This window comes from Grammomys surdaster, unplaced genomic scaffold (assembly GCF_004785775.1).
Source record: "Grammomys surdaster isolate TR1022 unplaced genomic scaffold, NIH_TR_1.0 125940, whole genome shotgun sequence".
In the NCBI taxonomy this organism is placed as follows: domain Eukaryota; kingdom Metazoa; phylum Chordata; class Mammalia; order Rodentia; family Muridae; genus Grammomys; species Grammomys surdaster.
In genome coordinates this window covers 3,185,148-3,208,949 of record NW_021620762.1, presented here as the reverse complement: position 1 = coordinate 3,208,949, position 23,802 = coordinate 3,185,148, and the positions used below count along the sequence as shown (strand labels likewise).

Genomic DNA, 23,802 nt, shown 5'->3' with positions numbered 1-23,802 from the left:
CATACCCCACACACAGAACACATGTGTCACTCACATGCACATACCCCACACAGGACACATGTGTCACTCACATGCACATACCCCACACAGGACACATGTGTCACTCACGTGCACATATACTCCACACAGAACACATGTGTCACTCACATGCACATACCCCACACACAGAAGACATGTGTCACTCACATGCACATACCCCACACAGAACACATGTGTCACTCACGTGTATATCCGTCCCGCCACAGAACACGTGCATATGCATTATTTTTTTTAAAAAAAGCAGCAAGGAGGCACTGACAGAACCTAAAGGCCCCACAGGCTGAGGCTGAGGCTGAGGAAGTGGGTAGGTCCCTTGGAGTACCTGATGACTTCTCTGTGGCCATTCTTGGCAGCCAAGTGCAGGGGTGTGGTGTAGTTGGGGTCACATGGGTCCTTTGCCTCTCCCTCCAGCAGTGCCACACATAAGTGGCTGTTCAGAAGCAGCTGGGCCACCTACAGTACGCAGCACCCAGTTAGAGCCTCCTCCTAAGACCGAACAGAACCCAGCACCCAGCACCTATTACCCAGCACCCTGTGGGGCTGGAGGCCTCACCTTGAGCCGCCCAAATTCACAGGCTAGGTCTAGGGGTGTCTTCTTCAATTTGTTGACTAGACATGGGTTAGACTGGTGCTGTAGAAGCATCTCTGACTGGGGGGGAGGGGGGGGGGCGGGAGAAAGCCAAGTAAGGGAGGCTGCCGGCCAAACCCTGGCCCCGGCCCCACAGCCCCTCAGGCAGGCTCACTTACCACCTCATAATGCCCATACTGAGCGGCCAGGTGCAGAGGGATCTGACCATCCAGCGAGGCAGCATTGACGGCTGCAGAAGCCCGTAGCAGCAGTCTCACAGGCTCCAGCCGGCCCTGCCAGGCGGCATAGTGTAGGGGACGCATGCCTGACAAGAAGAAGGAGTCCTGAGAGGGGTCATGGGGATCTAAATAGGGAATGGAGCCGCCCCGGCTGGACAGGGAGAGCTCCACACAGCAACGCAAGCTTCACCGTGGTCGGGTCAGAAAAAGGTCCTCCCTCTACTGAGCCGAAGTCAGAGTTCTCACTGTGCCCACCCCAGCTGATCTGGCAACCCCAGGACAGTGCTAAAAACCGTCTTGAGCATCCTTATCTAAATAATGGGAAATCTGAATTACACACTCTCTAGAAGGAAGCCATTCACGATTTGAGAGAAACAACCCAGACACCTGTAAGTATGTTCTAACTTACAAGAAGGATTTATGGTTGCAAGGGCCTCAGGAGGGGCCCCACCTTCCCCACTTAACTCGATACACCGACCTCTCACCATTGCTGTCCTTGATGTCCACGGTGGCTTGAGCCTCCAGCAGTAAGGCTATGAGCTCCAGGCTGCCTCCCAAGGCAGCATGGTGGAGAGCTGAGAATCTGGCAATGGGGGACACAAAATAGGGGGTATCAATGAGTAGTCTTCCACCCCCAAACTCATTCGGGGGCCAGCAGTGGTGAGTTACTTGCCCCCCCCAAACCCCCCAATGCCTGCCAGCCCTGCCGTGGGAGCGCACAGCAGCCGGGCCACAGCATGAAAGGACTCAGTGTCTTGACTGAGAGGCTCATTTGTCTAGCATCCCCCACCCAGCCTGCCCAGAGGAGGGGGCCGTGGGAGCAGAAGCCTGAGGGCTCCTACCCTCCAGGGAGAAAAAGGGCCAAGGAAGAATCTGACCCAAGGGGGGCCCTTCTCTTGCTCAGGGCTAACTCCACAGGCAGGTGGGTGGGCAAGACCCCCCTCCCTCTGGCCCTACACAGGCACGGCCCAGAGCTCTAGGCAAACACACTTGGAGGAGCTAACAAGAAAGAGCAGACTGAGGAGCCCAGGGCCCTTTCCTTCCACTCCTCCCCAGGACTCGGCTCTTCCCCCAGCAGCACTTACCCGTCGGCATCCTGGTAGTTGATGTTGAGTCTCTTTGTGGAGCCAAGGAGCTCTGGGGAGTCAGGGTAGGGGATGTCAGCGCACATGCCACCAACTGCCCTGCCCATACGGTCACCTGGAACACTCCCACGACCCACCTCCAAGGACTCAACCGACCTTTTGGTGTACAAAAAAGCACCTGCCCCATGGCCCTTTGCAGGTCCTGTCCCTATGGCTCTGGGGTACCGATCACAGGAAGCCACTGCAGCAGTGGCCTGCCTTTCCCTAAAGCCCCTGCCCAGCTTGTTTATAGAGCCAAAGGGGGCGGGAGGGGTATCGGCCTGACATGCCTTCAATAGGACAGGCCCACGGGGTGCATGGTTGGAATTCCTGCCTGAATGGGAGACAGTCATATTGTCCAATTGGGCCAAGGGGAACAGGCATGCAAAGAAGGGCGGGGGCTCAAGTATTCAAGGGCACAGAGAAGGCTGACAAAGCTAGGCTCCGAGCATCCCTGAGTTGGACCTGGTGGGCAAGGCCATATGGGATTTATATTGATACTAGCCCCAGTTCCCTGTGCCAGCCCTACCAATTTGCCCAGGTCATTTAACCTACAGGACTTGGTCTCCTCCTTGAAAACAGGCTGATCATAGGATCTGCCCCTTAGAAGTTGCCAGGACAGTGTCTGTCCCTTGTGAGCATGGAATGATGACAATAACCATTGAGTATTCTTTACATGTTGGCCACTACACTGGGGCACCATACCCAAACTGTCTCCTGGGATTTCTGCTAACCCACCTGCCGACTTGATACCCACGAGCTCTGACTGGACTATTCAGACCTCATTAGAGAAGCAGTGGGCACTGTCTCCCTGGGACAGGATACATATGGGTGAGAGCCCAATAGCAGCCTGACCACGCTGGTCCTTGAGGTGCTGGGAAAGGAGAAGCCTTGTCACAGGCTGCCCCTGCCTCCTGCTGGAACCCACCCTGCCGGGAAGGAGGGGGCCTAGCTCAGCTCAGCTCAGGCTGGGCAGGGTGCCAAACATGCTGGTCCAGGCCTGCCCCCCAGGCCCTGGTGGGCCCCCAAATATCCCAGCAGCCTGGGAAAGACACGGCCTCATTCCATCAGGGTGGGAAGTAAGGGATGGGGCAGGAGAGGCCCGGTACACACTGGGTGGAGCTGACAGACTCTACACCTATCAGGTAAATACAGAAAAGGTGGGGAAGCCCAGGGAATGTTTGGGGGAGGCTGGGAGGAAGCACAGACCTCCAAGCCTCTCCCTCATCCCTCTGACAGTTCTTGTAACACAGAATCATTAGGGGTGCGGGGGGTGTGTGTAGAAGAACTGTAACTGCAGAAGCAGGAAGTGCACAGCCAAGCCAGTCTGCCTTTCCTGGGCTGCGTGACCTTGGACACCAAGGTGTCTCTCTAAGCCTCAGTGCAGACAACAAGGTCCCAAGAGAAGCGAACCATTGTCCTTCAGGAAGCTTTTCTTTCACTGGGCTGTCCACTTGGGAGAGTCTGGGATGGGGCAGCTGGGTGGCTGGATGTGTCCTCTCTAGGGAGGGGTTGACAATGTGACAGGAGGAGCACAGGAACAGGGGCAGGGCCAGATAGGTGGCTCTGTTCTTTTCAGAACAATAGCCGGAAAGGTGGTGGAGGAGAGGCCCAGAAACTGGCTGGGGACCCTGGCGGGAGGGAGGGCGGAGGGTCCCGGTTCCTGGCAGTGGCTCCAGGCACTTCCGCTGTGGCATAACCTTCTTCCCCAGCTGGGTTCTGGGGCTGGAAGGATCACCCCTGTCTCAGGCCCAAGCAAAGGATGTGAGTTCAGCTGGTCACCTCGGCCCATCCATTTCCTCTGGCCAAGGAAGGAGACCTCAGAGAAAGGAGATGGCTGTGGAGAAGCCCTTGCGACTGCACCCCTCCCAGGCGCCAGCTCCTGAAGAGGACCTGGGAGGAGGAGTATGTAGTCTGGATATCAGAAGGTGGCCAAAGGAAAGAAGCATCAGCTAGAGGCTTCCAGTCAGCACAGCAAGAGGAAAAACAGGCTCCCTGATACCTCCCTTCCAATGGTTTACTTTGGTACATGGTCCCCTTCGTTCCTCTCTGAGACCATCCGTGGAGCCCCAGACTCTTCCTCACAGTTTTAATTTGGGGGGCTCTATGCTTTTAGAACGACCCCTCGAGGATTCTGATACGAACAGACATCAGTGGAGATTGCCATGGGAACTCGGAGGAGAGTGCAAGGGTTTATTTCTCATTTAACCCGAGGGCTGTGTGACCTTGGGAAAGTCACTAACCTCTGTGTGTCACTTTCCTTATCTGCATAATGGATCTGACAGGAAGCAAGGGGTTACAATGTTTCATAAACTCCAAGGTTTACAAAGGTCACCCAGGACCTAGTCTTTGTCACTAGCCTCTCTGGTTTCTCAGAGGACAAAGAAGGGAGGTCCAGTGCGGGGGATTTCATAAGAAGGCTCATGCCTCTCACCCAGTGTCCACCTGTATGCTATCTAGGTGAATCTCCACCTTGGACTGAGGGAAAAAACTTGATCCCCTAGAGACTCTGCCACTGAACATAGAAGACCGTTTTTTGGAGCCTACCCACCTAGCTGTAAGGTTCCCGCCATCAGCTAACCCCTCCTTCTACCCTCCAGTGGGCCTCACTCTCTGAGGCAGCCAGGGCTGTGTGAGGCCAGCGGCAGTGTGACCAAGGCCCCACCGGGCAGGTGGCCAAAAGCAACAGAGAGGTGAGGGGGAGGAGAGTGGCTCACACCGAGACCTTCAGGCCCTCTCCTGGGACCGCTTCGGTGCCTTCCTTCTATCTGGCTCTCCCTCATTCACTCCCCTAGGACGCAAGGACCTAGGGGCACAGCTCCACCTCATGCGAGTCCCCGCCCTGCTGTGCAGGTGGGTGCACGCCATTAACGTCTTTCCTTTTGGCACCAGCACACTGAGGTGTAGGTGGGGATAAGATGTCTCCAAGTAGCCTGGGGAGTACAAGACCCAGGTGTGTCTTGGAGTTAAAGCCCCAATGCTCCAGAGTAGACCCTCTCCTTGGGGAACACTTTCTTTATTCCCAGAGGAGCTGGAAGAACCACCCACTGATTTAAGACCAGGAAAAGACAAGCTTTGTGGTCTGGAAGAGCCCAGCCAGGAGCCTGCCCTTAAGTCCAGAGGTCTATCTTCCTGGGGTGGGTGTGAGAGGATGGGGCTAAGTAGCCATCCATGCATCCAGCCCTGACTGTCCTGTCAGGGATACAGTCCTCAGGGCTGTGGAAACCTCTAGAACATTAGCTTTGGCTACACACTCCCAGAGAACACAAGCAGGTGAGCTGGGGAGAAAGGAGCTTTAGTGACAGCCACAGTGCTGACATTTCCTCAGAAACAGGGACTACGTAGACAGCGATGGTAAAGCAACTTGTGTGGCAAATTCGAGGTTGGTGGGTTCTAGGCCTCACAGAACCCCCCAAAGTAACCACCACCACCAGAAACCCAACCACTGCTTCCAAAGAGGTTTTACAGACATCCTCATGAAGTGCAAACATGGACACAGGGAAGCTTGGCTTCACGTCTGCGGATGGTGTCGGGGGTGGTCACGCACTTTCCCGACCCACAGCTAGAAGACCGCATCCGCCAAACCACCTCCTAGCAGGCACCCTCAAGGGCTAGGACATTGGTCGGCTTTGCTCTCTGCTCTGGTCCAGAGCTTAGGACAGAGTCTGGCACACAATAAACAATAAAAGCAGACACTGAATGTGCCCCTCAGTGCGGTCACTTTGTAGGCAAGGGCTCCATGGCTCAGAGCTGTTAAGTGACTTGCCTGGAGACACAGAGCAAGAAGGGACCCTTTTTCCTCCCTGGCTCTCTTATACAGAAGCACTTCTTGTCTACAACAGGACAGTCCTTCTTCCTCAAGTCTGCAAATCAAAGTGACCCTCCCCTGCCACCTCCCCCCAGCCTCTCTCTGTGGCTCAGCTGGACGGCCACCCCACCAAGGACTCACTTGTTTTTGCAGCCTTCACTTTAGCCACCAGTTTCTGCACACAGGTCACGTCTCCATTTTTGACAGCAAGGATAAGGTCCTGTTCACGACCCATTCTGACTACCGGGCCAGGCTCTGGGCTTCGGAGTCCAGGAAGAAGCAAGGGACCGGCCCAGTCAAATGTCAGTTCGCCATGCCTCAATGCTTTGGAGGACTCCTGGTCCTAGGGGAACAAGTCTGGTGTCTCAGGCAATGGCCTCCTTGTCAGGCAGAGATATAGTCCCTCAAGGTGCTCTGGGAGCTGCCACCACAGGCAGGAAAGCCGGTCCCTGGTGGGGTGGAGGCTGTGTGGAAATCTGGCCTGAGATCAGCCTGCAGCTTCCGACAGCTCTGGAATGGGCTGGGACTGGGCCCCGCCAATCTTCCGGGGTTAGCTCAGAAGCACCAATGTCCACCCAGAGAGCAGTCAGCATTCCCTCTGGCGTGAGGCAGCAGCCATGGACAAGTCCTGGGGGTCTGGAAAAGGTACACGTTCTCCGATGAAAAGCTGGGTTACAGCCAGGAACCAAGACAGAGATGAGCAAGATAGAACCTCTAGGGAGCCCCAAATCACCCTAGATGCCCTAGGAGTCATGGAGGGTCTAAGCCACTCAGGGAGGGGAGGAAGTTGCTGTACTTGAGAGAAATATATACAGGCAAAGGGGAGAGGGACGGCATTCAGGGAGGGAGAGGCTGGGTTGCCTATGGCCCACGGCACTGGGCAGCACCTCAACCTTGGGCAGGAGGGGCCCTGGCAGCAGGAGACACTGGGGTAGGCAGGGCCAGCAGCCCATTCTCCACAGCCCCAGGCTCTGACACCCACAGACAACAGGCGGGGCCAGGAGGTAGGGCCTGGGAGAGTGGCACAGGCAGATGGCAGGGGTCACTCCCTGTCCAAGGTGTCGCAGCACACTCCTCACTACCAGGTCCCTAGAGGGTGGACTGCGTGCTTATGTCCCTCACTTTCTGGAGGAGATCTACCTGTTGGATAGGATAGCGCTACAGCACCTGTTGCTAACCTTTCCTCGCTGCTTCTGTGGTGTGAGGGAGCAGCTGGGTAGAGATCCAGGACAGAGAGCTCGGACAGGCGAGCCAACTATCTCCCAAGCCTGAACCTGAAACCCCAACCCGACTTCCCGCACAAAACTTTAAGTCAGGTTCCATAGAGTGGCGGTGATTTTGTTGCCAGAATCTTGTGGCATGAGACTCGTGCAGGCCTGGGGCCCAGGTGGGGAATCACTCATTCCTCCTAAGTTCCAAGCCCACGCCGGAGGGCACTCCCCCTCAAAGCCCGCGACCCGCACGGGGAGAGAGTGCTCCTGGCAGTGCCTGGGGTCGGCTGGCTCCCCCGCCCCTTGGAATGCCCCTCTAGAGCGACGCAGTTCCCCCGCAGCCAAACCCAGCTACGGCCGACCCCGGGAACAAAGCGGCAAGAGGGACCCGGAGAGTCAAGAGTCCGAGGGATAGATAGAGGAGATCGAAAAGGGGAGCTCGAGGAAGGCGGAAGGAGCAGAGAGATGGAGGAGCCCGCCGATCAGACAAGAAAAGTTAGTTTGCCTCTGCTCTTAAGGGTTCTGATCCCTGGCCCGGGCCCCGCAGTCTCACCTCTCCAGGCCGCCCCGCCGGGGGTCCGGCTGGCTATGCTTAGTTCCAGGCACTCTGGACTCTGGCTCCCACTGTCCCCCGCAACCCCTTTCTCCTCCTTCCCAAGGCCGGCTCGGCGCCTCCCGCAGGAAATCCCGCCCCTCCCCCCTCCCTCCCGCCGGATCGGGAGCTGGGGACCGTCCGGGCGGCACAGTTGGATTGTCAATCATCACCCTGGTTCCCGCCCCATCTTCACTAGGCCCCGCCCCCGCCAGCCAGGCCAGATCGTTGGATCAGCGCATGCGCGCAGGTGAAGTTGCTTGGGGGTGCAAAGTGGCGGGTGAATGGGGGTGTGAATGAGGCTTCGTGCTGCTGTGTCCTGTCTGGGGATCCCGAGAGAGCTGGGCTCTCTGGTCTAGACCAAAAGATGAGGTGTGAGTGTGTAGGAGAGAAGATCGGATGTTTTGGCAGTTGAACCTGAGGACCCCCCACTAGGGGCGGGGATCACTTCCTCTTCGCCCCATCCTTTCCCGGGTTGCCCGCAGCGACCTTCGTCCACGTTCAGAGACCCACAGCTGCTGGCTGGAGCAACGGTGCCACCTAGTGGTGAGCCCCAGAGCGACCCACGATATCACGGCGGGGGACCCCAGCCTCGAGGAGGTGCTTTCGGAGGCTGGGGTGGCGATTCAGCACCAGTGTGAGCCGGACAGCGCCGCCACCCCTGGCCTTTGAACCCTGCTCCGGAGCCCCTCAGAAGGGATTTTATTATCATCAGTTTTCTGGCCCACCGTGAAGGAACTCCTAAAGTCTCTGGACCACTCGTGACATTCCCATATGGCCTCCACTTTGCAAAGCTGGTATTTGAGGGCTCACTCACTGCTCTCCTCTCTCTACGCATCTCTTTCCTGCTGGTGGTAGGACACAAGACATTCAGGGCTGCAGCGATGAGAGTAACATACTTGATTATCCATGATACATCCAGATGCCAGGTAAAGTTTTATTAAAGAGGAGAGGACGGGCGGTGGTGGCGCACGCCTTTAATTCGAGCACTTGGGAGGCAGAGGCAGGCGGATTTCTGAGTTCGAGGCCAGCCTGGTCTACAGAGTGAGTTCCAGGACAGCCAGAGCTACACAGAGAAACCTGATCTCGAAAAACAAAACAAAAACAAAACAAAAAAAGAGGAGAGGAGCCCCCCCAGTAGCGCTGGAAACAGAATAGGTAAGTTTTTGCACATCTAGAAACCTGCGCATCGAACTGGGTCCCGCGGGCCGAGGTACACGTGTGCAGGCGGGTGTTAGGACACACAAGGACAGGTAGGAAGGCGCGACACTCGGGGGTGGATTTAGGATCAGGAGCCGCGCGCACGGGAGGTGAAGGGCGGCGCTAGGACCGCGCGGAGTGCCGGGGGTGGGCGGGGCTTCGCGGTGCGCGCGCAGCCGCAGACGGCGGCCAGATGGAGCCGGAGCCCGAACCCGAACCCGCGTCTGTGGAGGTTCCCGCGGGGCGTGTGCTCAGGTGCTGCCCGGCCCGGGGGATGGCGTGGGGTGCGTGGGACCTGGGACCGAGCGGGGTGGCCTCGGTGCTGACCGCGTGTCCCCGGCCCTCCCCAGCGCCTCGGAGCTCCGCGCCGCGCGCTTGCGGTCCCAGAAGCTGCCTCAGCGCTCGCATGGCCCCAAGGACTTCCTCCCCGACGGCTCGGAGGCCCAGGCCGAGCGGCTGCGCCTGTGTCGCCAGGAGCTGTGGCAGCTGCTGGCGGAGGAGCGTGTGGAGCGCCTGTGAGAGGGGCTGGGCCGGGCCGGGCCGGGTGGGCGGAGGCCGGGGACTGCCCGTGCAGACCGAGACGCCCCTTCCCCACTCATCGCCAGGGGCAGCTTGGTGGCCGCGGAGTGGAGACCGGAAGAGGGCTTTGTGGAGTTGACGTCTCCTGCGGTGAGCGGGCCGGGCATCTCCGCGGTTGGGGGACCCCCTACCTCTGTCGGCTTAGCTGCTTTGTGACACTGGGTCTGCTCTCGCACAGGGGAAATTCTGGCAGACCATGGGCTACTCCGAGGAAGGACGGCAGCGGCTTCACCCAGAAGAGGCCTTGTATCTGCTGGAGTGTGTGAGTGGGGTCCTGGAGATGTGAGAAAGGGGTTCCGGCTAAGGAACGGGAAGGACACGGTTTGGTGGACCAAGAGGAATTCAGAATTACGTTTTCAGTGAAGTTATAGGCGGGCTTTGAAAACAGAAGAGAATACCACCGGGTAGCAGGGGTTCTAATCCTCTTGTTGGTCATGCAGTGATGCTTAGGTGTGTGGGGAGAGGGTCAGAGCCAAGAAGGCTAGGGCATTGCAGGAAGGGTAGGCAGCTAAGCTCTTGGTCCACTTCCAGGGCTCGATTCAGCTCTTCTACCAAGACCTACCACTGTCCATCCAAGAGGCCTACCAGCTGCTGCTGACCGAGGACACCTTGAGTTTCCTGAAATATCAGGTATCGGTTGCCTCCCATTTGCTAAGTGAGTACTGATAGGTACCCCTGAGGATGCCAGCACAGAGCCACGTGCTATAGGAGAGACAGCCTGTGCTCCCAAGGGCTTATATTCTAATGGAGACTGTCAGGTTTTGGGGATTTGGTTTTTTTTGTTGTTGTTGTTGTTTTTTTTGTTTTTTTGAGACAGGATTTCTCTGTGCAGCCCTGGCTGTCCTGGAACTCACTCGGTAGACCAGGCTGGCCTCGAACTCTCGAACTCAGAAATCTGCCTGCCTCTGCCTCCCAAGTGCTAGGATTAAAGGTGTGCGCCACCGCCGCCCGGCTGGGGATTTGTATTGTCGATAAATTATTAAATGATACACATGCCCAGAACAGGAGACAGAAGTGAAAGAGTGAAATCTCCTTGGAAGACAGTGTTTGCATATTTACTTTTAGTGTTACTGGAATGTGAAGCCAGCAGCCCGTGCATGCTAGCAAACACTCTGGCACTGAGCTGTAGCCCCCTACCCTCTGTTTATGTTCTAAGATAGGGACTTTGGTAATTGCACAGGCTAGCCTTGAACTCACTCTGTAGACCAGGCTGGTCATGAATTTGTGATCCTCCTGCCTCAACCTCTCTAGTAGCTAGCTTAAACCAACAGGCCTGGTGAAGATAGTGTTTATAATGGAATGTGACCCCAAGGTTTGGAACCTGGGGCTGTACAGGAGGGGGCTTTCGGGGGTTAGAGGAAGTGGCTTCTCTAGCAGGTCTTTGCTACTTTGTGGTTTCTTCATTTTCACACCCTTTATGCTCGTTTTGTCGGTTATCACTAGATAGGAGAGAAAGAAGGAGAGCAAGGGGAGAGAGAGAGAGAGAGAGAGAGAGCGCTCTGAATGTAATTTCTCTCTCGTTTCTTCTTTGAGCACTACTACAAACTGCAAACAAACCCTCCTGAACGATCAACAACCACCAACCCCACCTCTTGAGGCCCTAGCATTTAGCTACTCTCTGGAAAGTTTCCAGAATTCCAAATCTCGCACAATTGTAAAAAATGACCTGCAGATGGCAAAAACCACGCCTCTGCTAGATCACCAACCAAGTCATAGCTGCTGTGTATGAGCGGAAGGAGCCCTGTATCCCTACCTGAGATTAAAACGAAAACATCATAATAGTTCTGTGGGGTTTTTGCTGTTGTTGTTGTTGTTGTTTTTGTTTGTTTTTTCAAGACAGGGTTTCTCTGTGTAGTCCTTACTGTCCCGGAACTCATTCTATAGACCAGGCTGGCCTCAAACTCAGAAATCCGCCTGCCTCTGCCTCCCAAGTGCTGGGATTAAAGGTGTGCGCCACCACCGCCCAGCAGATGCTGTGTTTTTTAAGGAAGCCAAAATCCCTGAATTGTCACTACGACCTGTGCTTAGAGAAACTCCTAACTTATTTTAACGAACAGACATCTCTGTAGGCATGGTGACTTGCGTTATAACTGTAGTACTTAAAGGGAGAGGGAGAAATACTACTTCTGAGTAGTTTGAGGCCAATCTGATGTACATAATTTCAGGATAACTAGGGCTGCATAGCAGGAGCCGTTCAAGCAAACATACAAACAAAAGGAACACCTAAGATTTTCCTTTTCTTCTCTTAAGGTCTTCAGCCACCTGAAGAGACTGGGCTATGTGGTTCGTCGGTTCCAGCTAAGGTACGTTGCTTCCCCTGATTCCCAGTCACTGTGGTCCTGGGACCTTTGGCTTGAGTGTAGCTCCCTGGGGCTGAGGTAGAGGCGTTCACTACAGAGGCATGTGGGGATGAATTCCATTCATTACTGCACTTTCGCCTGGGTTGTTAAACTGGAACCAAGCTCAGCTAATGACCAAGCACCTTCAGTTCACTGTGAGCATCGAGACAAAGAACCGCAGTGGCCATCGTGAGCCATGTAGACATGCAGCTCCCTTTGGGACTGGGTGAGGACTTTACAGTTGAGGTGGTTTCACATTTCTTATCCTGGGCTAGAGCTCCCCTCATTACCTCAGTGGTCTAGCTTTGCTGAACACCACAGCCACTTTCAGACTTAGAGACTGGTGGATCCTATGCAGTTACACAGTCTGTCCCCAAACTCTAAAACACTGTCTTTCAGCCCCTGAAAGTGGGACCTGTCCTAGGGAAACAGGCATGGCTTTGTATAGAAGTTCCTCCTGAGGCTACGCCATCACTCAGCAACATTATTGAACACCTGCTAGGCCCTGGCCTCATGGCTGAGGAAGACCAGAGCTAAATCACAGCCCCTACCCACCTTTTATGTAGTAAGGAACACCCACAAAATAGCATCACTTTGTAAAATTGGTAGTTGGGCTGGGCAGTGTTGGCACACACCTTTAATCCCAAGCACTTGGGAGGCAGAGGCAGGTGGATTTTTGAGTTCGAGGACAGCCTGGTCTACAGAGTGAGTTCCAGGACAGCCAGGGTTATACAGAGAAACCCTGTCTCGAAAAATCAAAAAAAAAAAAAAATTGTTGGAAAGCTTTAAGACTCAGCCGTGAAGACCTACCCACACAAACTGGTTTCTCTCCCCCTCCCCCCCCCCCCAATATTTATTTATTTACTTTATGTATGTAAGTACACTGTAGCTGTCTTCAGAGCAGGGCATGGAATCCCATTACAGATGATTGTAAGCCACCATGTGGTTGCTGGGAATTGAACTCAGGACCTCTAGAAAAGCAGGCAGTGCTCTTAACCGCTGGGACATCTCTCCAGCCCAGTTTCTCCCTTGAAGTAGTGGCATCACATAGAACTTGCTGTAGTAAAAAGACGTACTGTGCTGTTTGGTGGGTGAGGTCTTGTAATAACAGGACTGAAATTTAGATCTAATGTGAATGGATACTTGTGGCAGTACTACACCTGAACCCTGCAGCACTGAGAGCCATAGTGGTGGGAAGGGGACTCTCCTGGGGCTGCAAGCACAAAGGACCCCAGTTCAGTCCCTCAGTGTCCTTGTGTGTTCATCTTCATATTCCCCACACTGGGGAGGCAGAGACAGGCAGATCCCTGGACTCAGCAGCCAGCCAGCCCAGCCTAATCAAAGAGCTGCAAGCCAGCCAGAGACCCTGTCTCAAAAAGCAAGACAGACATTCCCAAGGCTCACTTGCGTGTGCTCCCTCTCTGTTACACTCTCTCCTCCCCTACTTCCCAGCAGGGAAGAGTGCTATAGCGGTGAGTGGAAGGGTCTGAGACCGTACTGTATGACTGAGTGGGGGAGAAGAGATTTTAAAGCAGTGTGTCAGGACAGTGTCAGCTTTTTCAGGGGGGAAAAACCATACAGACAAACAGTCGTAGTGTGTGCAAGAAATAAAAAGTCAGAGAGAGTAATGCACACACCTTTAATCTCAGCATTTGAGAGGCAGAGGCAGTGGGATTTCAGTGAGTTCAAGACCTTCCTGGTTCCAGGACAGCCAGCCAGAGCTACATAGTGAGGAGACCTCTCAAAAAAATAAAGCCATGCAGTGGTGACACACACCTTTAATCCCAGCACTTGGGAGGCAGAGGCAGGCGGATTTCTGAGTTCGAGGCCAGCCTGGTCTACAGAGTGAGTTCCAGGACAGCCAGGACTACACAGAGAAACCCTGTCTCGAAAAACAAAACAAACAAAAAAGTCAAAAAGTAAAGAAAAGAAATCAAAGTGTTACCTGTGGAAACCCGACTGGTTTTGTTTTCCTCCCCCTCTTCCTCTTCCTCCTCCTCTTCTTCTTTTTTTTTTTTGCTTTTTTTTGTTTTGGTTTTTTTGGTTTTTTTGAGACAGGGTTTCTCTGTGTAATCCTGGCTGTCCTAGACCAAGCTGGTTTCAAACTCGAGAGCCCCACCTGCCTCTACCTCCGGAGTGTTGGGATGAAAGGCGTGGCCACCACTGCCTGCCTCAAGGTGCTTATTTTCATCTTTGCTTTTTTTGTATTTTCCAAGACTTTCTTACCAACGATTAATAATTTGTTTTCTGTGGTGCCGGCGATGGAAGCCAGGGCCTTGCAGCTCCTAGGCAAAAGCTCTCCCTGTGAGCTCTCCCTGGCCTTATTAATCATGTATTGCCAGCTCTTCAGGAGCATCTGCTCAGGGATACTATTTGTGTATGAGTAGATCCTTGTGGCTGTTCCCAGGTACCTTTCCTTCTGGTATGGCTCTGCCTCTGACCTCTGCCTTGTCCTCTTGGCCAAGCCCGCCCCAAATCCCATCTGCGGCAGCGACAGTCTGAGAGAATGGACCCGTTGCCCACCTCCTGTTCTTACCCACAGCTCTGTCGTGTCACCTTATGAGCGGCAGCTCAATTTGGATGGCTATGCCCAGTGCCTGGAGGATGGGTCAGGCAAGAGGAAAAGGAGTTCCAGCTGTCGTGGGTAACTCACCTGCTACTGCCACCCCCAGGGATTACTGTCAGGATTCCAGGGAGTACATGGGCTTAAGAAAGGGCCTGAGTTGCTCTCACACAGGCTTGAGGAGACAGCAAAGGGTGTACCTCAATTCCAGTGAGATATTTGTGTCTTGGGGATGGTGACAGGGGATAAATGTGCTGCTTCCCCCCCGCCCATGTCTCTAAGGTCTGTTAATAAGAAGCCCAAGGCCCTGCAGAACTCCTTGCCACCCGCCAGCCTGGCAGCCTCCAGCCCACCTGCCTGTGACCAGAGTAGTCAATACCCAGAGGAGAAGCCTCGGGACTCAAGCCCCAGGCAGGGCTCAGAGCTCCCCTTGCAGTTTCAGGGGTCCTCAGAGCCTTGCCCTGATCTGGCCAGGGAAGATGTGGCCAGGTGTGGCCAGGAGAGTGACAAGATAGAGAATGGAGCCAAGGGGACCCCTAAGCTACGCTGGAACTTTGAGCAGATCTCATTCCCCAACATGGCCTCAGATAGTCGCCACACCCTCCTGCCTGCTCCAGCCCCAGAGCTGCTCCCAGCCAATGTCATTGGCCGAGGCACAGATGCTGGGTCCTGGTGCCAAAAGCTAAACCAGCGGAGGGAGAAGCTTTCCCGGCGAGACCGGGAACAGCAAGCAGAGGTCCAGCAGTTCCGGGAGGACGTTAACGCAGATCCTGAGGTGCAGGGCTGCTCCTGCTGGCAGGAGTACAAGGAGCTGCTGCAGAGGCGACAGATGCAGAAGAGCCAGCCCCGGCCTCCACACCTATGGGGCCAGTCCATTACCCCCTTGCTCAACCCTGATACAGCTGATTCTCCAGGTATCCCCTCACCCTGTGCTATACCCCCTATAGCTGTTGGGAGCAGAGAGAGTCTTTTGGAAGTGGGTGGTTAGACCCGGGCTGGCTAAGGTCTGAGGTGTGGGAGAAGGCCGTGCAGTGCAGTGGGACCTAGTCAGGATGTTCAGTAGGAGGTGCCAGCAGCCACAGGGGGGGCAGTTTCCTGATGAGTCATTGCCAAGTGATACTCGTGGGGGATGAATATGGTGCCTGTATCCTTAAGACCATATCCAACATTGCCGGATGGCTTTGGCAGCAGCCCGTTATGGGCCTCCCCTCTTTTACATCCTGTTAGCTGAAACATGCTAGCACCACAGTGAGAAGTTCTAACCGAATAATAGGAAGCTCACTGTCTGCTCTCGGTTATAAACGCATGGAACTAAGTATGTGGCCTGAGCTAAGTCTAGCAGCAGACGCAGAACTCTGTAAAAGCGTCCTGGGGACATGGTAGATTGTAGGTGAGTTGAGTAGGGTTCCCAGGTAAATATGTTCTGAGTACTGCCGCTGTGGAACATAACTTACACCAAACACATTCTGGTAGATGTGGTGATCCTAACCTGGGTAGCAAGATCTGTCAGTATCACAGGAGTGTGTAGAAGGTTGACTCCCTTCCTCAACATCTTGTAGCTGCAGCCCTGCAACATATCTCTGTACTGCAGACAACACACCTTGCTGATGGAGGTTACCGGTGAGTCTCAGCCCTGCTCACTGTCTCCATGACACTGGCTGCCGGGTGGAGCAACAGCTGGGATTTGATTCCTGGAGTTGGGTGTGAGTCAGAGCATCACCCCCGGGGACACCTGCCTACATACTTAGCTCCCATGGACAGGGGACAGGGAAGAATTACAAGATGGTGGCTATATCCCCGACGACACTGCTTTGTAGAATTATTAGTAGAAAAGGGTTTGGTGTAGAGGGAGGTGGGAGAGCAGAGTCCTCGTCTGAGCTTCTTACTTGGCTTACAGGCTGCTGGACAAGTCTGGGGGCTTGGAGATCAGCTTCGATGTCTACCAGGCTGACGCTGTGGCTACGTTCCGGAAAAACAGCCCTGGCAAACCCTATGTGCGAATGTGCATTAGTGGGTACGAGACGATCAAGCAGCGCCTCTGGCTGCTGCCAGCCCATCCCTTGACCCCTGCCACCAGTTTGCCAGTCCCTGAGAAGAATCTGAGGTCCACAGGGGTTAAGTGCCCCTATCTGAGGCTGATTGGTACCGTGGCAACCCAGGATTCCCCGTCCTTGGCTCCATGGTACTGGCTTTTTTGAGTAGTCTTTCTCTTCCACCTCAGTCCTGGGCTCACTCAGCAGAAAGGAATTGATTTACTGGCTAAAGAGTGGGGGACCCCACACCTCCTATCCCTCTACTCTGGGGCTCTCCAGAAGCACTCATCAAAGCCAGGGAGTTTGCATAAAGCAGAGGCCAGTATTCTTGTGTCCCTAGCTTTTGTCTTACATTAAAGCCTTTGTGCCCCGGAAGGCCATGGGTGGGCTATGATTGGTTCTCAGTCTAACCTTTATCCTCACAGGTTTGATGAAGCTGTCCCAGACCTCTGCAGCCTCAAGCGATTGACCTACCAGAGTGGGGATGTTCCTCTGATCTTTGCCCTGGTGGATCATGGCGACATCTCCTTCTACAGCTTCAGAGACTTCACACTGCCCAGGGATCTGGGGCACTGAATACAGCTCTGGGGATGGCTTTCTCTGGGGGACCTGGACTGCTCTCAGGGACCGTGTCTCGTACAGGACTCACCTGGAACTGTCCAGGCCACTGGGGTCTATGGTCCTAGGTGTCTTCTGTTTGTAGGGACGTGCACGTCCTCGCCTGGCTATTGTGCTTTCAAGCGCTGCCTGGAAGTGCTGCCTGGCAGTGACCCCCTCCCCCCTTGGAACTCAGGACTTGTTTTCAGAGGCCCAGGAGTTGGGTTAGAAGAGAGGACTCTGTGCCTTTATTCAAGGGGGTGCCTGCTTCGTGCCATAAAGCCAAAGCCATTAAAAAAATATTTTCTGCTATGGTTGAGTACACTTACTGGACTACATTCCCTTCATTACTTCCCTTCATTCCGGATTTGTCCATTCTTGGGGAGGAGAACCTGGTGGATCATGGGAGAGCATGAGCACGACTTTGAACACGGAGTTGATGGACTTCTGAAGAATTCCAGTGAGACAAGAGTCCAATCTGTTAGTCCTGCCCTGAGAACCAACAGCTGGGTGGTGGTCGGAGGGTAGCTGAGAGTCCTGAATCGGTTGGATTGTACCCCAGGCACTCTGAGGGACCACCCAACTGTTAGGTGAGTCTCTAGCTTGTTACTCTAAACTGAGGGGCTTAGAAACTAGCCTGGCCGCAGGGGCTGACCCCCCCGCCCCCCACACACACACCTTGGACCTCAGGCTTCAGCGGCCTCTCTGAAGACAGAAGTCGGGGGCTTTGAGTAGTGGTTAGGGGGTTCGCCATTCCGTCTTCCCATACCACTTTACTCGTGGGTCTGGAACCTGCATCTGCCGGTCAGGGTCAGTATATTTGGATGGAAAGCTCTCTTGAGAATCCCGCCTAGTTATGCCCCTCACTAGATAGCCGCGGGAGGGAAGTGAAGCCTTGCCCCGCGCTCTCTTGCTTGGCTATTGTGCTTTCAAGTCCACTGCCTGCGTGGAGTCGCGTCCATCCTGGAAAGCACCCAGGGACTATTTCCTCTTCCCAGAGGCGGTGGGACACCTAGAGCTGTGAGCAGTCCTGTGACCAGGTGCGCACACAGGTGAGGGCGGGGTCGGGCGTGCTGCGCTAGGTGCGGCGTCTCCACACTACTGGGGCCGCGATTGGCTGGAGAGCGGACCCCGCCCTCGAGGACTCCCAGGATGCGCTCCCGCCCCGTCGGCTCCGCCTAGGAGGCGGGGCGAGGGCGGGGCGAGGGCTCGGCAGGCTCGCCCTGTATGTAAATCGCAGCGGCTCCGCCTCCCCCAGCTCGCCGCGCCGGAGGTGAGCAGGAAGCAGACGGCCGCCCTGCAGCCCGTGGGCCGGAGCAGGGAACCGGAGTGGTGGGTGACGGCCGCTGAGGGACGCCGAGGCCTCGGGCAGGGCCCGGCCCGCGATTGCAGGTGAGCCCACCTGGCTTTACGGGACCTTTTGGGGTGCGGACCACTAGGGGCGGCGCGTCTACGGAGGATCCCAGTCCCCTGGGTTTCCCAGGCGGGTGGGAAAGGGCAGCGCCCAGGTTTCCCCTGCTCGCCCAGATCTCCGATGTTTGGCTCGTCCCGGAGAACGACACCTGTAGAAAGTGGCGCTGAGAACTTGTCTTTTCCTGTTCCGCCCCCCGGATTACCAAACTTGGGACTCGGGTTTGCACAATCGTGTTGACTTTCGGGAGCAGGGAACAGGTGTCTGGCGTGGCTGGGTGCGGGGGACACAGTGAGCAGAGACACCGTTCCCGGACCCTTGTGCGAGCCGCCTCGACGAAGAGCTGGGCGACCTGGCTTCCTGTGACCTGGCGTCGCCAGCGGCGTCTGGAGCGCGTTACCTTGGCGGCTTAGCTCTTACCTCTGCCATCTGGGCGCTCTCCCCGCCCGCCCTTGTGCCTCCTAATCCTCCCACTCAGGAAGTCCGCGGGTGGGACTTGGTTCTCTCCTAGAAAGGGGGGCCTTTATACTCCCAGAGCGGCTTTGGACACCTTTAGGCGATGGTATTGAGACCCAGTCTGTTTTGCGCGCCGATGGGTGGGGGGTTACACTGTGAAACTTGGCAAAAGAGTAGGAAATTCTTGCCAAAGAAAGTGTGCTGTGCTTTTGCTCGGTTTGGACAGTTGGTGGACACACTGGGCCTTAGCTGTGGGAAGTGACCATAACTGGGGTAACCGAGCTGTGGCTCTTAGAGGATTTTCACCTGAAACAGGTGAACTTCCGGTAAGGAGGGCGGGGCTTAGAGACTTCGTCCCCTCCCACGGGGACCCTTATGTCAATGTAGTAGTCTCTAGAGACCCTGTGTTAAAGTCCATTCTGAACTAGAAAAAATAGATGTGTCAGGATAACAAGGAAATGTTTGTGGGAAGAACCGAGCTGCGCTGTGGCCTGCCTAAAAAAAAAGGCAAGTTAGAGTGGCTTTGGGAGAAGATCTCCTGGGTCTAGATATGTCAGTGCACAGACCGGCAGGAGGAGGAAAAGATGTCTCAACAAATGAGTCAGGTAATTTTCTTTTCTCTTTAAATATTTGTTTATTTATTTGTTTACTTACTTATTTACTGGTTGATTGATTCATTCAGACACGGTTTCTCTGTGTAGCCCTGGATGTCCTGCTCTCTCTGTAGACTAGGCTGGCCTTGAACTCACAGAAATCCACCTTGCCTCTGTCTCCCAAGCACTGGGATCAAAGGTGTGCTAAGCTGATCTCCCTCTCCCTGCTGACACCCGGCTCAGGTAGTTTTCTTCATCTATACGCGGAATATTTGACAGGACTGAAAGCAAGCTCTTCTGTTCTCTGATCAGCTTGGACCAGTTTCCTGGAGAGCATTTCCAGGTTCTTAGGATATTTTGCATCTCTGGGCTTCCTTGAGGCAATGGTGGTTCCTCTACAGTGACAGATTGGTATAATTTTAATCATATTAAAAGATTTAGTCTCAGCCGGGAAGTGGTAGTATACATTTTTAATCTCAACACTCAGAAGGCAGAGGCAGGCAAATCTCTGAGTTCAAGACCAGCCTGGTCTACAGAATGAATTCCAGGAGATCCAGTGTTACACAAAGAAACCATGTGTCAAAAAAAAAAAAAGAAAAGAAAAAAAGGAAAATTTAGTCTCTTTTATTACATTTGTGTATGTGTGTGTGAATGGACATGTTATGGTGTGTGTTTGTGTGTGTGTGTGTGTGTGTGTGTGTGTGTGTGTGTAGGCCAAAGGACAAGTGGGAAGGGTATTGCCCTTTCTTCTACCATACAGGGCTTGAGACTTGAACTCAGGCCCTCAGGCTTGGCTCCGGGTGCTCTCACCTAGTGGACCATCTTGCCAGCCATAAAATAACCTCCAATAAACAACAGTATCAGAAATAAATAAATAAAAGGAAGGCTCAAATGATCCCTGTTCATTAAGACGTGGAGCTTGGTGTGTGCCTTACACCTATCATCCCAGCACTCCTGAGACTGAAGCAGGAAGATGTCTACAAGCTGGGGGGCCAAACAGGCCTACAAGACAAGCCTCTTGGTCTTATTTTATTTTAAATTCCTGTGTATGTGTGAGTGTATGCCACATGTGTACAGATGCTTCCTGAGACCAGATAAAGACATCAGAGCCGCAAGCACTTTATGTGGTATGGGTGCTGGGAATGGAACTTGAGTCTTCTGGAAACATTGCAAATGGTCTTCACTGTTGAGCTGTCTCCTCAGCTCCAAGACCCTTTTTCAAAGACAAGAGGGAATGGAAATCTATAGTCATAAAAACAAATGCATTCAGAAAATGGGAAGCAAGGCAGAAAAAAGATTCCTTTGCTTGCTGTCTTTTCTTCACACAGTACCTCATCCCAGGAATTAGGTGACTGTAAGTCCTACCTTACAGTTCTTGCTAAATAGCCTGAAGCCTGTCACTTAACCACTCTGGGCCTGGGTTTCCCAGAGTTGCAGAGAACATGAAGTCGGTGAGCTCAGATGACCTAGTACATAGCAGGCATCCACAATCCAGAATTTGTTAATTTTCCTAGAAGCATGAAAAGGGCCCAATTAGCCCCATGTAGGCTTTTTAAGTAGGCACCTGGCCAGCTGAGGGAACTTGCAAAATCAGTGCTGTCATGATTTTGTGAACTCTTGAAGTCACTGAAGCTGAAGATCAGAATTTTATCATGAGGCCATACCTGGGGTAGGGAGAGGACAGAAGGGGTATTTTCTCTTCTAGCCTTGACATCCTCTTTCCCTGACACTTGAAAATTCCCTTAATCTTTGGGAAAGCTGGGGTTAAGGGTTGGTAGACTTTCTCTCTTCCCCTCCACCCCCCTGCGTCTGTCTGTCTGTCTGTCTGTCTGTCTGTCTGTCTGTCTGTGTCTTCTGTTTATGCTCTCCACCCAGGCTTACTCCATCCATTCTACACCCTGTATAGGTGTAGGGCAGGGGAGTGAGACATTGCTGTACAAGTCTGCCCTTCCTCAAACAAGCCTAGTCACACTTGGAGGTCTCCCTCCCTGTCTCCCCACTTCTGCCTGGCCTAGGAGAAAAAGGAGTATGGGGAAAGTTTAGAGTATTTGCCTTCAGCTGGTAGCCACTTGGTATCCTGTAGAAGAACCTAACTAGGTCTGACAGACCCTCTGAGACCTTGTGGGAAGACTTAGCTTCCTAGCTTTCTAAGACAACCAGGAGCAGCTGTTGAGACACCTGAGTTGAGTACCACAGGAGGCTGGAGAAACTGATGCTGTCTGTGCACTGTGCAAGGTGGCTCCTCAGAGCAGCACTGGCAGCTCGCCCCACTCTGGTTCTGGGAGGCCCTCTTATCTTCTCCTGAGCCCAGGCATGCTAGGTCTGCTTGGCAACTTTTGTTTTCCTCTGCCTAGGTACAGTTTAGGCAGGGGATAGGAGAAGAGATGGGTGTTGCCCATCAACCACCTGTACGACCTGCCCTCCCCAGTCTCCATTCCATAGCTGTGCCCAGCTTTCTTTGAGATGGCTTTCTCCGTCTGCCCTGCCTCAGAGAAAACTGGTCCTTTGAAGAGTCACTTGCCCTTCCCAGGAACCACTAAGAATTCTTGAGCTAGGAGAGGCTCCTTTGGGCGTGGGGACAGGGAAGCCAAGAGGTACCTGACTCTACCCTTTAGGAATTCAGCAAGAGACTAGAGCCTTCTCTTGAGGGATTTGGCTTGGGATTCTCAGGATAAATAGTATTAATATTTAATAATATTATTCTGGGATCTTGTCAAGGAGTTGGATATCCCAAAGCCACAGTCTGTGACAGGGCCTGCAAAGTTACCTCAGAGGATGCTGCATATCCTGAGTCTTGAGAACAGGGTGGGAGCGTTCTCTTAGGACCATGTAGAGTCCTCCTCAGCATCTTTATGGTCAATGAATAGAGAAGACCATGCATAGCTAATCCCTGGACTGTCCATCTGTTTAATCACTGATTTAACAGAAGGTTCTCACTGTGTCTTGATCCTGGCCACTGGATATATCCTTAAAGCAAGGTCTCTGTCATGATATTTTCTTCCTTTCAAAAAGGTAGGAGATCCTGAGTGACAGGCAATAAACATAGCTAATAATCATGCAGATGACACCAGTTGTAAGGTAGGAAGAACAAAGATGGGATTGGGATGTGCCGTCCATCATGGTTAGAACTGGATGTCCCTTTACAAGGTTAGACTTGCCAACAGGGGGACGGTCGAGCTAAAGACTTGAGAAGGCAAGACAATTCTGAAAGTAAAGTTGGAGCACCTCAACGTGTGTCCCTGGGGATATCACTGGATGAGACTGCCATGGTCCCCTCTTCTGTCACTAACTGCTGGGGACAACTGTTCATGTTTAAGGGCTGTTAGTGGGCCCTAGGATGAGGTTGGCCTGGGGCCAGGTAACCCAGTCAAGCTGCTTCTCTGTTTCTGGTGCACTTTACTGCATTTCTGGGGAGCTTGGCTTTAGGTGGCAGAAGAGGAGACTTTGTTTAGGCTTCCCACGTTCTCAGGGCCCTTCACGGGCACCGGCCAGAAGACTCAAAGTAGCTGAAAGTGGGCAGATGATTCTAGAGTCAGACAGATTGGGACTCCTACTGTTTGGGGCTTGGATCAGTGGTATGTCAGTAAATGCAGAACTGGAGGGGAGGGGCTTGGTAGCATCTAGCCGTAGCTAGCTCTCTCCCTTTCTTGACCTGACAAGAGCCACCCCACTCTGTCCTATGAGCTTCTAGGTCCTATCTACATGAAAAGTATCCTTTATTTGGGGTTTGCTGGTCAGTCAGACCTGCCAGGGGCCTTTGTAAAGTAGCCATGGACGTCTGAGTTGCCACAGACAATAGCAGCTGCTGCCCTGTCTTAGGTCCCTGCCCTGCCGCTCTGGCTGTGGGAGGTGCAGGGGTGGTCTCACATCCGCCACTCAGAAGGCTAAAGCCACACCAGCACTGGCCTCACACAGGATGTTGGGCGGGGGGTAGGGGGGCAGTCGCTAGATCAGTAACATGTCGTGGGAAGCCCAGGCACAGGGGACAGGTGAAGAGAGCTTGGAGTCCACAGTTGTGCTCCTAGAGAGCAGGAGGGTTACTGGGCATGGCTCCAACACCTCTTGTTCCTTAGGCCGACCCGGCAGTACACAGCCGTGAGAGCACCTCCCAGCACATTGGTTAACTGCCTGAGCTATTTAAGGCCTTTCTTCTGGAGGACTGTCCTGTTCACAGCTCCAGGACAAATGGGCCCAGCTTGGCCACACCTTGTTTGCATGGGGACAGATTAGCCCAGGCATCCCGTCAGAGCTTGGAGAGCTCTGTGTCCTCCTTTCCAGGCATGGTCAGGTCTGCCATATGATCAACTGCCCTGTGCAGTTCACCACTCCCTGTCAGGATGGAAGCGTGCAAAGGCCAGTGTGTAGCCCTGTGAGGGTGGGGCAGAAAATGAGAGAGAAAGAAAGGAGGAGTCTTTCTTCAGGTCTTTTGTTTTTTTTTTTTTTTTTTTTT

At 53.8% G+C, this 23,802-nt stretch overlaps 3 protein-coding genes across 8 annotated transcripts in view; 2 read left to right on the top strand and 1 right to left on the bottom strand.

Annotated features, from left to right (window-relative positions):
• Caskin2 (CASK interacting protein 2) overlaps positions 1–7,634 on the bottom strand; it is a 13,868-nt gene extending 6,234 nt beyond the window's left edge. For both annotated transcript variants that reach the window (XM_028752966.1, XM_028752967.1), the window contains exons 1-7: positions 7,543–7,634; positions 5,920–6,414; positions 1,932–1,983; positions 1,332–1,429; positions 787–932; positions 593–688; positions 362–492 (exon numbers count right to left, since the gene is read on the bottom strand). In XM_028752966.1, the coding sequence (XP_028608799.1) occupies positions 362–492; positions 593–688; positions 787–932; positions 1,332–1,429; positions 1,932–1,983; positions 5,920–6,013 (617 nt within the window). In that variant the 5' untranslated portion in view covers positions 6,014–6,414; positions 7,543–7,634. The remainder of the gene's footprint in view (positions 1–361; positions 493–592; positions 689–786; positions 933–1,331; positions 1,430–1,931; positions 1,984–5,919; positions 6,415–7,542) is intronic.
• Positions 7,635–8,974: 1,340 nt separating this feature from the next.
• Tsen54 (tRNA splicing endonuclease subunit 54) lies at positions 8,975–17,204 on the top strand. Its single transcript, XM_028752780.1, has 11 exons — positions 8,975–9,036; positions 9,132–9,296; positions 9,387–9,450; positions 9,539–9,622; positions 9,892–9,990; positions 11,611–11,663; positions 14,242–14,343; positions 14,545–15,176; positions 15,822–15,882; positions 16,160–16,276; positions 16,721–17,204. The coding sequence occupies exons 1-11, from the start codon at positions 8,975–8,977 to the stop codon at positions 16,869–16,871; spliced, it is 1,590 nt and encodes a 529-aa protein (XP_028608613.1). The 3' UTR covers positions 16,872–17,204.
• A 957-nt stretch (positions 17,205–18,161) lies between these two features.
• Positions 18,162–23,802, top strand: part of Llgl2 (LLGL scribble cell polarity complex component 2) — a 34,178-nt gene continuing 28,537 nt past the window's right edge. For 3 of the 5 annotated variants that reach the window (XM_028752847.1, XM_028752846.1, XM_028752856.1), the window contains exon 1: positions 19,254–19,364. In XM_028752847.1, the coding sequence (XP_028608680.1) occupies positions 19,344–19,364 (21 nt within the window). In that variant the 5' untranslated portion in view covers positions 19,254–19,343. Of the gene's footprint in view, positions 18,285–19,253; positions 19,365–23,802 lie in introns of those variants that run through there. The other 2 variants (XM_028752855.1, XM_028752850.1) reach the window with 1 other exon arrangement.